Here is a 17,070-nt window from a genome sequence, read left to right on the forward strand (position 1 = left end):
TCTTGGCTCCACCTGTAATCATTTATTTTTCCAGTCAGTATAGTCGGATATGGATGACTGCGCACCAGTCATACGTGTCACCTGTCCGGCCATTCGTATTACTACATGTATATGACAGGCATTATGGAAACGTCCTCCCTTCTCCCTAGGTATTAGTACAGCACTACTCCTGGCACCCTCACCCTCATCCAAGATGGCTGCCAGCGTTATGGTGGCGGCGGGGCTACGTCATCACGTCCCGTTCCTCACCCAACATGGCGCCCGCTTGCTTCGTTCCTTCCCTGAGTTGTGAGCCGCACACCGGAAGTTCCCGGCAGGCAGTGCGCTCGGGCTGTCCGCAGACATGGCAGCGCTCAGAGCCGTGAGGAGACTGCGGGCACCTTCAGGGCTTTTGTCGGAGCGCTGGCTGAGGGCGGCCCAGCCGGTCAGGTAATGCGGGTGGCCGGGCGAGCCTGCCGGGACGGAGTGGTGGGTCAGCCCGAGGAAGTATTAACCCCTTCAAGACCACAGAGCTTTTTTTTTTTTGCCTCCGACCTCCAAGAGCCGTAACTTTTTATTTCCCCATTGCCGCCCCCGTGTGGTGGGGTTGTTATTGTGCGCAAAAAAGTAAATGCGTCTAGTGGGTGGGATCAGTTTCTAGCGTTCAGCGCGCTGTAACAATGTACGACCTGCTTCTGCTGTCGCCACGGTTACCGCCACACCAACTTGATGCATTTCTTTGAATGTTTTTTTTTTTTTTGTTTTGTTTTGTTTTTTTTTCTTCTTGCGCTCGTGCGGTGCGTTTACTTGGGGGGGGGGGCTGCAGTTTATTACTGGTTTTGGGGTGTGTGTGTTTAATATATATTTATTTTTTTAAATTGTAATTTTTTTGGGGGGCTCCGGATAACAAAGTGACCCCCGAGGCAGCGTCCAGCGCTCCGGTTGTTAATGGTCGGCGCCATTCAGAATAAGTACTGTGATGCTATAAGTGTGCGGACTGTTACATATGCGGTGATATTAAATAGTGGTGGTTTTTTTTTTTTTCTTTCTCTTTTTTTCTTTATTTTAGACCCCTCAGGCAACTTGAACTTTTGATCACTTGTACCATATACTGCCCTACTTGACGTGGCGTGTTAGGTGTCCAGGCATAGTAGCCCTGGGAGACTTCAGTGGGCTTTGGGTGGCACCACTGATCTCCCCAACATAATGGGTCAGCTACCTCCAATGCCTGCAGTTATAGGTGGCTGTCAGAAACAGCTGCTGACTCCCTCCATAGCCACTAGGTGGCTCCCTAACCCGCTCCATGCACCCTTCAGGACCAACCGACGTACATTTTACTATTGAGCGATCGTGAAGGGGTTAAACTACCTGGTGATCAGTATGGCTGCACACGGGTAGTCGCCCAGCTTCTCCGTTTTCTGGCATACTCCCTGTAACAAGGGAGATGGGGTGTTGATACGAGCCGCAGGAAGCTGTATGGTGCGGCACGGGGCGTTTTTTTTTCCCTTCTTGCCGCCTCATAATGAGTGTTATAACTTTTTTTTATTTCTCCCTCACAGAGAAAAACAATGGCAGCCGGACATGGATTACTTGGAGGAGTTCAAGGCCCCCGTCATGTATACAAGTGCCATCACCGCCAAGTGGAAACCCCCACCCTGGAATGGTTAGTTATGGAGGGGTGTGAAGAATTCTGCAAACCTCCTGCCTCTTCCCCAGCAGGGTCATGTGACCGGTAGGATGCACCCCACCCGAACTGTAGGGGATCATCTACTCTCCGTCGTCATCGTGAGGTTGAAATTGCATCCTGACTTCGTACTCGAGCAGCGGAGGGTTTGTTACAGTCGTGTCCAGCCTGCACTGATACATTGTAACAAACTATTGGGACGGGAGAAAGATCTGCGCTGATGCAATGTAGTTGCAGGTTCACAAGCGCGGTATTGCTCAGAGTTTCTCGGACCGCTCTCCCTCCGGTGAACGCACGATGACACGGATTTTCCCCCTGCAGCCCCGCATGCAGATCAGCGGTAGAACGTCAAGGCTTTCAGCCGCTGATTATGTGGCACCTCCAAATAATTTGACCCAGCTCTGCTACCATAAGTGCTATGTGATCCCACACCCCAAGGCCGTATTTACACCCGTGAGAAAATACGTGAGTTCTGTGTGTTCGCGGGGCACACAGAACTCATGTGATGTATTAACCTATTGTTAAAGGGGTTGTCCCGCGGCAGCAAGTGGGTCTATACACTTCTGTATGGCCATATTAATGCACTTTGTAATGTACATTGTGCATTAATTATGAGCCATACAGAAGTTATAAAAAGTTTTTTACTTACCTGCTCCGTTGCTGGCGTCCTCGTTCCCATGGAGCCGACTAATTTTCGCCCTCCGATGGCCAAATTAGCCGCGCTTGCGCAGTCCGGGTCTTCTGCTCTCTTCAATGGAGCCGCTCGTGCAGAATGCCGGCTCCGTGTAGCTCCGCCCCGTCACGTGCCAATTCCAGCCAATCAGGAGGCTGGAATCGGCAATGGACCGCACAGAAGAGCTGCGGTCCACGGAGGAAGAGGATCCCGGCGGCCATCTTCACCGGTAAGTATAGAAGTCACCGGAGCGCGGGGATTAAGGTAAGCGCTCCGGTAAGCTTTCTTTAGGTCCCTGCATCGGGGGGGGGGGGGTTGAAAAAAAAACAAACCCGTTTCGTCGCGGGACAACCCCTTTAATACACGGGTGGTTTTTGTTTGTTTTTTTTCCTTCTGCACAAATACTACAAGACAGAAAATCTGAAGCGGGTCCTTTTTCCGTGCGATAGGCCGCCTGCTGACAAGCGGGTCGGATCCGGCAGCGAGAATTCTCGCCGCGGGACCCGACCCGAGAGCCTGCAGGGACGAGCGCGTACTCACCCGCGCCTGGCGGCCCCAGCTCTTTCATGTGCCGGCTGCGGCGCAGCCAGCGCATGCGCAGACCGGAGCCGGCGGCCGGGTGAGTGCGTGCCCCGCACAAAAATAGGACATGCCGCGGTTTGTTTGCCGCGCGAGATTTCGCGCGGCCAAACCGCGGCCGTCTGCATAGGAGTGCGTATTGTAATGCACTCCTATGCAGACTTTCAGTGGCGGAAATCCCGCAGGAAATACCGCCGCGGGATTTCCGCCCGTGTGCAGGCGGCCATAATAGGACTTACAGCGTCTCGGGTGTCCTTGCACCATGCGAAGACTCTCGGGCACCCCTCACTATCGGCCGACGAGTTTTTGCAGCGTGCTGTAATACCAATTCTGTGTTGCATTCCAAGGCATTAATTCCTTGATATTCAGTGGGGATCCACGCCACAGTTTACACGGTGCAGATTAAGAAAGTGACATACCACTTCTTGCAAACAGATTCCGCACCACTTCCATATGGAATCTGCATTGAGAACTCTGCATGCAGGCTGGCCCACTACAAAAGGCTAAATCTGCTTGCAGATTCGCGTCCAATTATTTGCATAGCTGCGGATTTATACCACGATTTGTAGAGAGGCTTCGTGTCAGATTCCGCCTTTCCGAACATTTCCTAAGAGCCCTTCGATTTACTCTTGCAGCCGCCTGCATGTACACCTTCCATTGTTCAGTTCCGTCATAGGATCCAAATGTTGGGGAAAAACTGAAGTGAGCCGTTGACTATAGCGGTGTCTGTTCAGCTGCCGTCCGTCTCCCCCGTGTCTTATGGGGTGAAATACGCAGCATGCTCTACTATATTACCCGGGTTTTATGCAGTGCGGCAATCTTGGGTTGCTTTAACTAGCTGCTCTCGTTGTTCTTGGGTCCTGACCACTTTGGTGGTTCTTGTGCTGCAGTACTTTCTTCCTGCCAGCAGGGGTCACGGTTGCTCTACACAGATGTGGTGAGGATGGTTGGGGTGATCTGTGTTGTAATGAAGCCTCTATTACTGCTGGTGGATTTACATATCTGATTTTGGTTTTGTCTCCTCTACAGATAAAGACCCTCCGGCACACAAAGGTGTCTCCAACCTCACCATCAACTTTGGCCCCCAGCACCCCGCGGCCCATGGCGTGCTTCGCCTGGTCATGGAGCTCAGTGGGGAGTCAGTGAGGAAGTGTGACCCTCACATAGGACTCCTGCATCGGGGCACAGAGAAGCTCATAGAGTATAAAACCTACTTACAGGTGAGCAGTGTGTAAATGTGGGTAGTCCCCGAGCTCCCCTTCCCACCATGGTGGCTCGCTGGGGCAGGGTCCTACTAACGCCAATGCTGTCCTGTCATTGCAGGCTTTGCCCTACTTTGACCGTCTGGACTACGTCTCCATGATGTGCAACGAGCAATGTTACTCTCTGGCTGTAGAAAAACTGCTGAACATCCGACCCCCGCTCAGAGCACAGTGGATTAGAGGTAAGTGCTCCACTTGGAGTCTCAGGGCTACAGATACTTTGTCATGCGCTCCAGGAGCTTTCTCAGCATATACAGCAATTGGACACTGTTGATTGCATTAGGAACGTCGCCTAATTGTAGGAGAGGAGGGAGTGTTCACCATCACTGTGGTGTCTGGCCCTTTAATTGTCGGTCCTTCCTCCATTTCCAGTGCTGTTTGGAGAAATAACCCGTTTGATGAACCACGTCATGGCGGTCACCTGCCACGCGCTGGACGTTGGTGCTATGACGCCTTTCTTCTGGATGTTTGAAGAGCGAGAGAAGGTAACAAATCTGGCCCTGTAGTCGTATGTTGGCAGTATGACGCAAAAAAGTCTATTTAGTTGAAGCGCCTTTTTTTGCTGTTGGTGCTTTCCGATTTATTACACGGTTTGTGCATTTCTCTTCCAACTGACATGAATAGAAATAACCACAACCGCGGCAGAAACTGCTTGGGACTGCAGTATATGGTTTTTAACTATTTTTTTCTTTTGGTCCTGCAAAGGATTGGCTTATTGGCAAAAATCCGCATACACAATGGAGTCACATTATTAGGACTTCGCCTTCTTTCAACATCGGCAGTGCGTAGCCCATTAAGAAAGTGGCGTGTGGTGGGTATATAAGGGGTGCGATAGGCAGTCTGCTCACATGTCACTCCTTGTCATGAGTAAGACGGGCCATTAGTCAGAGTTGCAAAAAGGGATGACTATTGGCTTTCGGGCCGAGGGTGGTGGGATCTCTCAAACAGCGCAGTTTGTGAAGCGTTCATGTGCTGCTGTGGCGAAAGCTTAGTGTGAGGGACAACTTTGCGAATAACTGATATGGAAACTGCAGAGCACCACAGACCATTGATATGAGAGGTGAACGTCGGCTACGAAGACGCTTGAGGGCCGACTGATACTCTACGAAAATGAACCAGGGGGCCACCAGAAAAAAAATACTTCAATTTGCCCTTCAGTGTGGGAATTGGCAAAGGCATCGCTGATTGGCAAGGGGTTGCCTTCTCCGATAAATCACATTATCTGGTCTGCAGGATTTTCTTTCGTGGCATTTTCTTTGCTGCTGATCCACGTTGAAAGCACTTTAAACCGGTTTGGTTATAAATCCATCACCTACACCCATACGTGCTGATTGTCTCCCTGGGGCTGATGGGATCTTGCAGCCGGACAATGCGACAAGTCACACAGCTAGAAGTGTGCGACAGTGATTGGAAATGCATGACCGAGACTTCTAAGTATTTTTGTGTGAAATCAGTCCAATTTTTTAGGACTCTAAAAATAAAAAAATGCCCATGTAAATACAGGTAGTGCTGCAGAAAATCCACCATGTGTAAGGGGAACCCAGGAGCACCATAAACTTAAGTGGGTCCCAAGGAGTCTGCTGTCACCTGAGGAAGTCGGCACCAGCGGACTTCTGTCTGCAGGCTATACACTGTTCTCTATGGGAATGCATGGACACAGCCTGCAGAGAGGGCTCCACTGGTGCCATCTTCCTCGATAACTGCCCTATGGACACCATAACTTAGAATAGGGCGCTCATAAGTGGTAATGGGTTCCTTTTTAACACATGTGGGTTTTCTGCAGCGTTACATCCACACTATTCGCAGTGGACTTCACCCCATCAATACAGGGTGAAATGTGCACTAAAATCCACTTCATAACAAATTGGCCTCGAAAGATCATTCTGTATGAACCCGCACCAAAATACATTTACACTCGCACTGTGAACGAGCCGGAAGTGCTAAAGCTGGCTGGAGCCCGGTGGCTAGGACTGTTAAGCACTTTGGCGGTTTCTTGGGTGAAGTAGTGCCATTCTGCCCTGCGTTCTAGCAGAAATCTGCAACAGAAGGTCTTTTTCTTCCAAGATCTCTGCTTGCTGTCAGTGACCGCAAATCATCTTGTTGCTGTATCCCAAGTAAGCGTCGTGTCCTTTCTTGCAGATGTTTGAGTTCTACGAGAGAGTGTCAGGGGCTCGCATGCACGCAGCCTACGTCCGTCCAGGAGGAGTGCACCAGGTATTGTGTCCCCCCCTCCACTTTACACCAGTATAGTGATACCATTTACCTAGCCGTGCCGTATGTCCAGTGTTACTCTGCTGATTCTTCGCCCTCATCCCTACAGGACATGCCACTTGGTCTGATGGATGATATCTATGAGTTCATAAAGAACTTCTCTTTGCGAATTGATGAGCTGGAGGAGGTGAGACATCATATTGGGGGTTTATGGGGGGCATCTCCAAGTGCTTGAGGAGGAACACCTACATGACCCTCAAAGGTGAGTGAAGAGACGTTAGGTCTGGGTACATGGACATCCCAGAAAGGAATCGTTGTGTTCTTAGGACCAAAGTAGGCCGCATCACTTAAGGGTTAAGGGCAGCAGACCTGTTTGTCATACGTGGCTTAGTCATACAGGCAATTACCAATGCTGCTCCACAAGGTGTAACGCTTGTAAGAACTAATTTACAACGAGGTTTCTTTCATGACCATAAGAACGCTGCCCAAAGAACGCTATGAATGATGAGATCAGTCAGTTTTCCAGAGTGTCGGGCGTCACCTTATGTGTGCTCTACCGCAATCCGTAGCTGTAGCCAAGCCCGTTGTGGATACTGCTACTAGTTCAAGCACAAGCTGTTTTTGGTGCTGCGCAGCGCTCCATCCAGGGGCACAGCGGCAATAGTTCTAGTTGCTTGTGTTATGGGCCGGTCCGAGGGGGTACTTGGCATAAATGGTTCTCCAACGGGAGGCTGCCTGGATTCTAAAACTAAACACAAGGTTCTTAGTGATGGCCAGTACGCATTTTTACAGACCTCACTAATAGGCTATTAATTTGCACATCTTTTTAAGACAGAGGCTTATCTGGCTAGGGACAGCCAGGCTCCTGCTCTAACTGCCAGATGCAGAGAAACCTCAGATCTTGGCAGTTTAACCCCTTACTTGTCACTGTCAATGGCAACTACTGCATAGAAGCAGATGGCAGGGGGCTGCTTCTGTCGCCCATTGGCACCTCCGCAGTGTGATTGCAAGGTACCAATGTGTTCCTATGGCAGCTGGAAGCCTGAGAAAAGACCTCCATGTCTGCCTTGTAACTTGACTACTAGACCCCCTCCTCCAGCAGACTCTAATAGGCTGCTGTCATTAGCTTAGTAGCATGTACTGTCCTAACGATCCAACTACCACATATTCAGGTCCTCTTCATGGACTAAAAAAATAGTGACAGTTCAATAAAGCTTAATTTAGAGAGAAAAAATCCAGTTTAAAAGTTTGTTTTTTGTTTCCCCCCCCCCCCCCCAAAAAAAAAGACGCCCCTACGACGCAGAGAAGAGATTTCACCCCGTTACCAGAGTCTGAGAGGGGGCACATTATTGGGATGCGAGAAGCTGGATGGTCATATCGACGAATTGTCCCCGACTGGGCCGTTCTAACCAGACTGTCTGTCGGAACCATTTCCATACGCTTTGCTAAAGGACATTTAGGCCTCATGTCCACGGGCAAATTAGGAATTGCATTCCGCAGCGTTTTTCCCGCACGCGGATCCGCGCCCCATAGGGATGCATTAGACACCCGCAGGTAGTTAAATACCCGCGGATGTCATTTTTCCCTGCAGGCGCGGGTCCCGCGTGCAGGAAAAAATCCGGACCATGCTCCATTTAGGTGCGGGTCTCCCGCGGGGACGGCTCCCGCAGGCTTCTATTAAAGCCTATGGAAGCTGTTCGGATCCGTGGGAGACCCGCACCTGAATTAAACTTACCTGCTCCGAACGGTGCGGGTCTTCCCTTCTTTGCGGCCGGATCTTCTTTCTTCGGCCCGGTGGATGTGCCCGGCGCGAAGAAAGAAGATACGGCCGCGACGGAGAGAAGATCAGGCTGCGAAGAAGGGAAGATCCGGAGCGTGTGGAGAGTTGAGTAATTATTTTCAGCGCTCATGTCCGCTTGGTAGGAGGGGCCCGCTACGGATTCTCCATGGAGAATCCGTAGCAGGCCTGATTTTTTTTCCCCGTGGACATGAGGCCTTAGTCTTGCCTCTGAGGAGCTGGATGGTTGTATCGATGAAGAGGCAGCAGGGTAATGCTCGACCGCACACACAAAGGGGTCACGGGAAGCCCCCACAACGCTGTCACACTACCATTGCAGCCCGGCCGCCAGACATATTATCATCCATAAGACATGTCTGAGACCATCTGGGACGCAAACTTCAACAGTCTGAGTTTACACAATCTAGAGGCGGTACAACAGGGTACTAGAGCCTCCATGCCCATCCATATCACATCTTGTATCCAAGCTAGAGGTGGTACAACAGGGCTTGAGCCTCCATCCCCATCCGTATCACATCTTGTATCTAAGCTAGAGGCGGTACAACAGGGTACTAGAGCCTCCCTAAAGGGGTCAGTTCTCCACAATAAGGCTGGGCCGCAGTTTGGCTGCAGCGAAAAACCATGAAATTTCTGCCAGGAAAGCGCTGCTTCAAAACCCGCGACACTTAGCCGCTGGTTTTGGAGCGGCTTGGCCGCATGCTTTTCCGTTGCGGCCAGCGCTCCCACAGAGGATTTTTGACAAAGCTCGTCCAAGTGGCTGGCTAAACTCTGGATTAGCGGCCGCAGCAAAATCCGCCCTGTGTGACCCCAGCCTAAATGCTCCTTTTTGCTCTGTAATGTTTATATAAGGGATTATAATATTAATCAGACAGTTTCCTTCCATTTGACAACTTCGGGGGGAGAGATTTGTTTTTGGCATTGAGTGTATTTTTCTACTTGCCGGCATGGTGCTGCTCCAGAGAACGACATCCTACTTTTTATTCCACATGGTGTAAACCAACCCCATCTAGTCATGTTCCATGCTGGGTAAATAATATGACATGACTTTGTGTGATTCTCCTGCTCACCAGTAGGGGGCAATGTATTGTAACATACTCATTTTTTGTGACCCACAGATGCTGACAAATAACCGTATCTGGAAGAACAGGACTATGGGGGTTGGCGTGGTCTCCGCCGAGGATGCCTTGAACTACGGGTTTAGGTAACGAGGTGTTGTGGTGGTGGTGCTCTGCGTGCCTGTAATTATTGGGTTGTTTACCTGCGCAATTGTCGTGCTTGTGTCCGCACAGTGGGGTGATGCTCCGCGGCTCAGGAATCCATTGGGACCTTCGGAAGTCTCAGCCGTACGACGTGTACGACCAAGTTGAATTTGATGTTCCGATTGGTTCTAATGGAGACTGCTATGACAGGTGAGTGGTGGGTGGAGTTCTGTTTATATAACCCCTCCCCCCTTTCTGTACTGGATCGACCACCGTCCATCCTGTACCACCAGGTACCTGTGCCGTGTGGAGGAGATGCGCCAATCCCTAAGGATTATTCTCCAGAGTCTAAATAAGATGCCGGAAGGCGAGATCAAGGTGGACGACGCCAAGATCGCTCCTCCCAAGAGGTCTGAGATGAAGGTATGAGGCATGTGTGGTTAATGGCTGCAGCGCTCACTTACACTCTGGCTATATTTATACACGGTTGGCTCAGTGCACAAATAGGGTTCATGTGAAATTGCTTGTCTACGCGATTTTTCAGGTTCCCTTTCTGTAAATGGAACAGGAAGGAAGAGGCTTATGTGTTATGGCCCTTTTACATTAGCGCTGATGTCACCGCTCAGGTCGTTGGGCTCTTGCAGACCGTTTACATTGACAGACTTCACCACTGAATCGCGGGCTTCTCGCTCAGCGATGCACCCCCTATGTGAGCGGGGATCGTTTACATGGAGCGAGACACCAGCGATAAGTCTCTATGCTGACTGAAGGTCGGTGAAAGCTACTTGCGAACGAACAGTGAGCGACCCTTTGCATTTACACTGAACGATATCATTCCATTTTGTTTGTTTGAACCAATTTTGAGCGATAATCGTCCCGTGTAAATGGCCAATTAGTCATTCACTTTAATGCAGCTAAACTGCAGTACCAGGTTGGTTCCATGGCGTGGCGCTATTTCACACATTGTCTAATCCTGGGCACTGCAGACTGTGGTGGGAGGAAGAGGATGTGTCGCACAGGAAATCATGCTTTTAATTCCCTATGTGTTCGTATCCTCTTACCTGCATTTAAAGCATAAGAACATATTTTGTTACATTTTATCTGGTAAATGAACCCTTTAATGATCTGATCTGGGGCACACATTGATCATGTGATCGCTGGATCCAACAGAGGCAGCAACCTTGCCGATTCTTCTTCTCCTTAGAGCTTCTTGGGATTCCCTGCTGTCTCGGACGCCCGACCTGCTCTTGCAACCATGTCAAGATGGGTGGTCACTGAGGGGTTAATAGTCTGTACTAGTGACTGATTATTATGTTTTCCAGCGCTCCATGGAGTCCCTGATCCATCACTTCAAACTGTACACAGAGGGCTACCAAGTGCCCCCTGGAGCCACCTACACCGCCATTGAGGCCCCCAAGGTATGTAGTGGGAGGAGCTTATATTACAAACACCACCAGCTCATTCACATGGGCATATTTGCGCTATATATTAATCCCTTAAGGATGCGTCCCTTTTTTTCTTTTCAATTTTTGTTTTTTCCTCCCCCTTTAAAAAAAAAAAAAAAAAAAATTGTAACGCCTTTATTTATCCATCAACATAGCTGTATGAGGGCTTGTTTTTTTGTGGGACTTGTATTTTTCAATGGTGCTATTTAGTATACCATATAATGTACCCTAGGGGACCACAACTAGCGTTGCTTTAATCACTCCTGCAGTATGATATAAGGCAGTAGCATTACCTCATACTGCGCTCTGACAGGCAAGTCTATCAAGCCACCCCACAGGAACGGCTTGATGGGCAACCCTGGGGCCTTTCAGAAAGCCTGCAGTTGCTATGACACCCACACAGCTCCTTTGAATCTCATCGCAGGGGGGCTGTACCTGACCCCCGAACATCGGCTGGGGGATTTAAATGCCACTGTCAGAAATGACAGCGGCATTTAAAATGTTAATGGCACTGATCAGCCGTGCGTCTATTGCCAGCAGGTGACAGCTGTAATAAACAGCTGACGCCTGCGCTGTATGAAGAGAGGTCGCCCCGCGATCTCTTTTCATACCCCGACGCTGCAGGACGTAAATGTACATATAGCAGGAGGGGGTTAAGCAGTGCTGAATCCTCATTCATTTGCATTGGGGTATTCAGATAAGTTTCTTTCATCCAACATTTGGTCATTTTGAAGAAAAGAAAAAAAAAACGCAACATTTTCTATTTCAATGCTTATTATGTACTGAAATATCCCATGAAAGTCAGTGGGAATGTGCAAATTCCCACAATACATGAAGATTCACTGTGAATTTCTGCGTCAAATCAGTGGCCTTGGATCTTCGCCTAATTTTTTTGCATGCGTGTTCACGTGCGCCAAAGAACCCAAGAAGGGCCGAAACACGCAGGGAATAGGGGAGCTCCTGTCCTTGAATATACATACACCTGTGTGAATACGCCCTTAGCGGTTTTCATATTGGTCACTTTCTGGCCATTAACCCCTTTCCACTATAGGACGTACAGTTTCCTGCGGGGTCGGGGGTATGTATGAAGAGAGATCGTGGGGTGATCTCTCTTCATACAGTGCGGGCTCCAACTGTTTATTACAGCTGACACCAGCAGGCAATAGCTGCAAATAGCCGCACGGCTGATCGGCACTATTAACCCTTTAAATGCTGCTGTCAATTCTGACAGCGGCATTTAAATCCCCTGAACATCGTCTCGGGGTCCCGTACGATGAGATTGCAGGCAGCTGGGGGCCTTCTGCAAGGCTCCAGAGTTGTCTTAGCAGACTGACTATCAAGCCGTCCCCGTGAGGTGGCTTGATAGACTGCCTGTCAGATTGCAGTATGATGCAGGAGCGATCAAGACATCACATGCTGTGGTCCTCTAGGGGGAATGAAAAAAAAAAGGAAAAACAAGATCAATAAAGTTTTACTAACTGTTAAAAAAAAAAAAAATCGTCCCCCTTATCAAACCCTCATACAGCTATGTCGATGGATAAATAAAGGAGCTATGATTATTTTTTAAAGGGGAGAGGAAAAAACAAAAAGCGGAGGTGGGAAGAGCTGCGTCCTTAAGGGGTGAAAGGGACATGCGGATGATCTGCAGTATGATGTCATGACGTTATGCTTCTGCCAATTCTCTGACACCAGTTGGTTTGTTTCGTCTCAGGGTGAATTTGGCGTCTACCTTGTGTCTGATGGAACGAGCCGTCCGTACCGCTGTAAGATAAAGGCCCCTGGATTTGCTCACTTGGTAAATGGATCCTCCTGCTTTTGGATTCTCTGAGTGGCTACCATTTTATTTTAATTTATTATCTCTCCTTTCGTCTTCCAGGCCGGCTTGGACATGATGTCACAGGGTCACATGCTTGCGGACGTCGTTGCTATCATCGGTGAGTGTTGCTAATTGGGGTCATGTTGCAGGGATTTTCGAGGATTAGAAAAACATGGCTGCATTCTTCTAAACACAGCACCACCCTTGTCCATAGGGTTGTGTGTGGTATTACAGCTGCCTCCATTGAAGTGAATAGGCGCTGCAATACCAGACACAACCTATGGACAAGGGTAGCGCTGTGTTTGGAAGAAAGCTATGTTTGTCCAACCCTGGACCGACCCCTTTAAGGGTCATGTCTTCCTGAATACTGACACTTTTTTTTTTCTCCTGCAGGAACTCAGGATATCGTCTTTGGAGAAGTTGACCGATAATCAGCTCGCTCTGGCATTTGACGGTTGTGGGGGTCCCTCATCCCCACACAGTTGACATGTCTGGTTATTTAAACATTGTGCTTGTAAAACTCTACAAATAAAGTCTCTGGTTTCCTTGTGGACAAAGTTTGTGCGGTCATTGATGGAGCCTCGAGGTTGTGCGACTGGACTCAAAGAGCCTCATTTCTCATCGCTGTCTCTCAGGATGGTCCCTGTTTCCCATACCAACCAATTGGAGCTCAGTTTTCATTTCTCAAACTACTGCAGTAAAGTGAAAACTGCGCTGTGATTGGTTGCGATTGGCAACAAAGACAGTCTTGCTGAGACGTTGCTGATAAGTGAGGTCCAGCGTCTCCAGAAACACGAGAGGACTGAGGTTGTGGAGTTAACTTGGTATATCTGCTGCTTAGAAAGTTGGGTGACGGTGAATATGGCCGCTGCAGAGTCCTTCACTGCTGAACAGCAAATTACATTCAGAAGTGTGAAGGGACTTGCCTTGACTGCCCAGGAAGACTGACTGATGACATTTGTAAGGGCAGACATGGCGGCAAATTTAACGACCTCCCAGCTTTTCTAGGAACGTAATAGAAATTAAAGGGGTTCCCAGGCAAAATACTATTGACGACCTATCCGCAGGACGGGTCATCAGTAATTCATCGCCTGGGGTCTGATGCTCAAGACCCCGGGTGATAGGACGCTGGATGTCAGCGGCACAAATCTATAAGGGTCAGAGCGGAAGCGTCTGCTGCCTGACCGCTGTGCTGTGGCTGGTCTTTGTAATTGCAGGCGTAGCGCTCATTGATTTGATTGTGCAGCACAAGCACCCCGGCCACAACACTGGCAAACCCCATGTGATCAAGTATTGATAACAGGAAAACCTCTTTAAGGGGTTGTCCAGGGAGGGTAGAAACTTTGCCTGGACCTCCAGTACTGGGAACCTATATACTTCTGGCCCCTGACTGGGTCATATGGTAAGGACCTTCTCTGTGTCATTGGAGGGATTGGCTGCTCAGCTCTTATTAACTAAGTCGTTCCCTTCTGTAATGGCCGATGCAGACATTATTAAAACGAGCAGAACAGCCCCCTTGTTGACGTGATCGGCAGCCTTCCTGGACAACCCCTTCTAAGAATTTAACAGCAGGGGTAGCCACACGTTGTTTAACCCCTTAAGGACCAGACACTTTGTTACTTTACTGCGCTTTTTTCCCCCATAACACACAGGGCTATATATTTCACTGATCTATTGTTTCATCGGATGTATAAAGCTAAAAAAGGTTTTGTTAAATTACTATATTTAGGGCTCATGCCCACGGACTGAGCGGGGTACACCTACGGTTTTACGCCGTGGGAATCCTGTGGGGACAAAGTCCCTACTGGCGATCGCGGAAAAACGTGCTTTTTACTGCAGTCTCCATTAATACTATATTAATGGAGATCTCCCGCCACGGTAAAATAGAACATGCCACGATTTATTTTTTTTCTTTCCCCCTGTGCTGTAAATCCGCGGCAGAATCCCGCTTGTGAGGACTGAGCTATTGGGGTCAAGAGAACCTAATAGGTGTGTTATTCCGCCGTGGGAAACAGAGCCGTGGGAAAATCAGGCCCGCTCCGGATTCTCCATGGAGAATCCGAAGCGGGTCCCTCCTGCCCCGCGGACATGAGGGCTGAAAAGAAGAATTAACTTACCTCTCGCCCGCTCCGGATCGTCCCTTCGCCGCGGCGTCATGTTCTCTGCGTCGCGGCCGGATCTTCTTTCTTTGGCCCGGCGGATGCGCTGGCCCGAAGAGAAACGATCCAGCCGTGACTGAGAGAAGATGGAGCCGCGGCGAAGGGACGATCCGGAGCGGGTGAGTAAATTCCGAATTTGGTCTCCCCCGGATCCGGACGGCTTCCATAGGCTTCAATAGAAGCCTACGGGAGCCGTCCCCGCGGGAGACCCGCACGAAAATGGAGCATGGTCCAGATTTTTTCATGCTCAATTTTTAAAATCACTTTTATTGACCATCCGCGAGTATTTATCTACCCGCGGGTGGTCAATGCATCCCTATGGGGTGCGGATCCGCGTGCAGGAGAAGAGTTAAAATCCGCTGCGGATTTTAATTCTTTTGCCCGTTGACATGAGGCCTAACAGCTTCTTGCTGCGTTGGCGTGGAAATAATAGTTTCACTTTTTAGTACATAGCGCTATGTAGTCGGGGGGAAAAAAGGCAGAAGCTGTTAAAAACCGTTTCTGCCTTCTCGGGGGCTCACAGCCGAGGACCCGACCTGCTGCTGCTTGATCTATCAGCCGGGATGAAAGCCCAGGACCAAGTGCCGTACATTTACCATACTTGGTCCTTTTTAAAGGCATTAAAAAAAGACAGCCCAGCCCTTAGAAATAGTTGTTCTGCTGCAGAACCTGCCATGTAGTTCCATATCAGGCAGATCTGTAATGCTGGGAGTTGTGGTGATTAGATGAGCGGGCTTGTCACCGGAGGCCCTACAAGTGGTTCCCCACCGTTGCCTCCGTTTGTAGTGGTGTCATGAACGATGAAATTGGATGCTATGGAGGGGAATAGGGTTGTCTCCAGCGATGAATTCTGGTTTAGTTTGGGTGCTGACGATGGCAGTGTTCGTGGCCGGAGCCCTCTGGATGAGCGCCTTAGTCCTGCCCCGTGCTGGTGTGATGGTCTGGGGGGCATAACATACGGCAGTCGGTCCTCCACCCCCCAGTAGTGGTAGGAGCGACAATGACAGCTCAGCGATATGTTCAGGACATCCGGCAGACAGATGTGTTCCTCCCATGGCAGCTTCCAAGAGGTAGGAGGATAATGCTCAGTCGCACACACAAGGGGGTCTCAAGAGCCTCCACAACATTGTCACACTTCCATAGTTGCCAGATTTATGCCAATAGAACATGTATGGGACGCCAACACCTATAGCCTACAAGTTTGCAAGATCTAGATGCTCAGTTACAGCAAATGTAGAGTGATATGCCATAGGTTACCATACAGAGCCTGTATGCCTCCATGCCTGCCCGTATCACCTTATATCCAAGCTAGAGGCAGTACAACAGGGTACTAGAGCTTCCATGCCCGCTGTATCACATCTTGTATCCAAGTTAGAGGCGATACAACAGGGTACTAGAGCGCCCATGCTCCCGTATTACAACTTGCATCCAAACTAGAGGTGGTACAACAGGGTTCTGGAGCCTCCATGCCTGCCCATATCACATCTTGTATCCAATCTGGAGGCAGGCCAACAGGGTACTAGAGCCTCCATGCCTGCCCATATCACATCTTATATCCAAACTAGAGGCGGTAAAACAGTATTAGAACTTCCATGCCCACCCCTATCACATCTTGTATCCAAGCTACAGGCGGTAAATCAGGGTACTAGAACCTCCATGCGCATCCTTATCACATTTTGTATCCAAGCTACAGGTGGTACAACAGGGTACTAGAGTCCCCATGCTCTCCCGTATCACAACTTGCATCCAAACTAAAGGTGGTACAACAGGGCTCTGGAGCCTCCATACTTACTCATTTCACATCTTGTATCTAAGTTGAAGGCGGTATAACAAGGTACTAGAGCCTCCACACCCACCTGTATCAAATCTTGTATCCAATCTGGAGGCAGACCAACAGGGTACTAGAGCCTCCATGCCTGACCATATCACATTTTGTATCCAAACTAGAGGTGGTACATCAGGGTTAAAGCCTTCATGCCCACCCATCACGTCTTGTATACAAGCTAGAGGTGGACAACAGCGTACTAGAGCCTCGATGCTTGCCCATATCACATCTTGTATCCAAGCTAGAGGTGGTACAACAGGGTTCTAGAGCCTCCATACCCCCTGTATCACATCTTCTATTCAAGCTCGATGCGGTACAACGGGGTACTAGAGCCTCCCTACAAGGGGTCGATTCTCCACAATAAATGACCCTTTTGCTCTGATACTGTAATCATTTATAATCACACAGAGAAAGTTTCATCCATCCGACAACGTCTACGG

At 49.4% G+C, this 17,070-nt stretch overlaps 1 protein-coding gene across 1 annotated transcript; it reads left to right on the forward strand.

Annotated features, from left to right (window-relative positions):
• Positions 1-299: 299 nt before the first annotated feature.
• NDUFS2 (NADH:ubiquinone oxidoreductase core subunit S2) lies at positions 300-13,203 on the forward strand. The gene is made up of 14 exons (XM_066608767.1): positions 300-429; positions 1,539-1,642; positions 3,945-4,135; positions 4,239-4,359; positions 4,550-4,662; positions 6,317-6,391; positions 6,498-6,575; positions 9,302-9,387; positions 9,476-9,595; positions 9,679-9,808; positions 10,708-10,803; positions 12,542-12,625; positions 12,707-12,764; positions 13,040-13,203. The coding sequence occupies exons 1-14, from the start codon at positions 344-346 to the stop codon at positions 13,075-13,077; spliced, it is 1,380 nt and encodes a 459-aa protein (XP_066464864.1). The 5' UTR covers positions 300-343; the 3' UTR covers positions 13,078-13,203.
• The last annotated feature ends 3,867 nt before the right edge of the window (positions 13,204-17,070 follow it).

Source organism: Eleutherodactylus coqui, chromosome 6 (assembly GCF_035609145.1).
Source record: "Eleutherodactylus coqui strain aEleCoq1 chromosome 6, aEleCoq1.hap1, whole genome shotgun sequence".
Taxonomy (NCBI): Eukaryota; Metazoa; Chordata; class Amphibia; order Anura; family Eleutherodactylidae; genus Eleutherodactylus; species Eleutherodactylus coqui.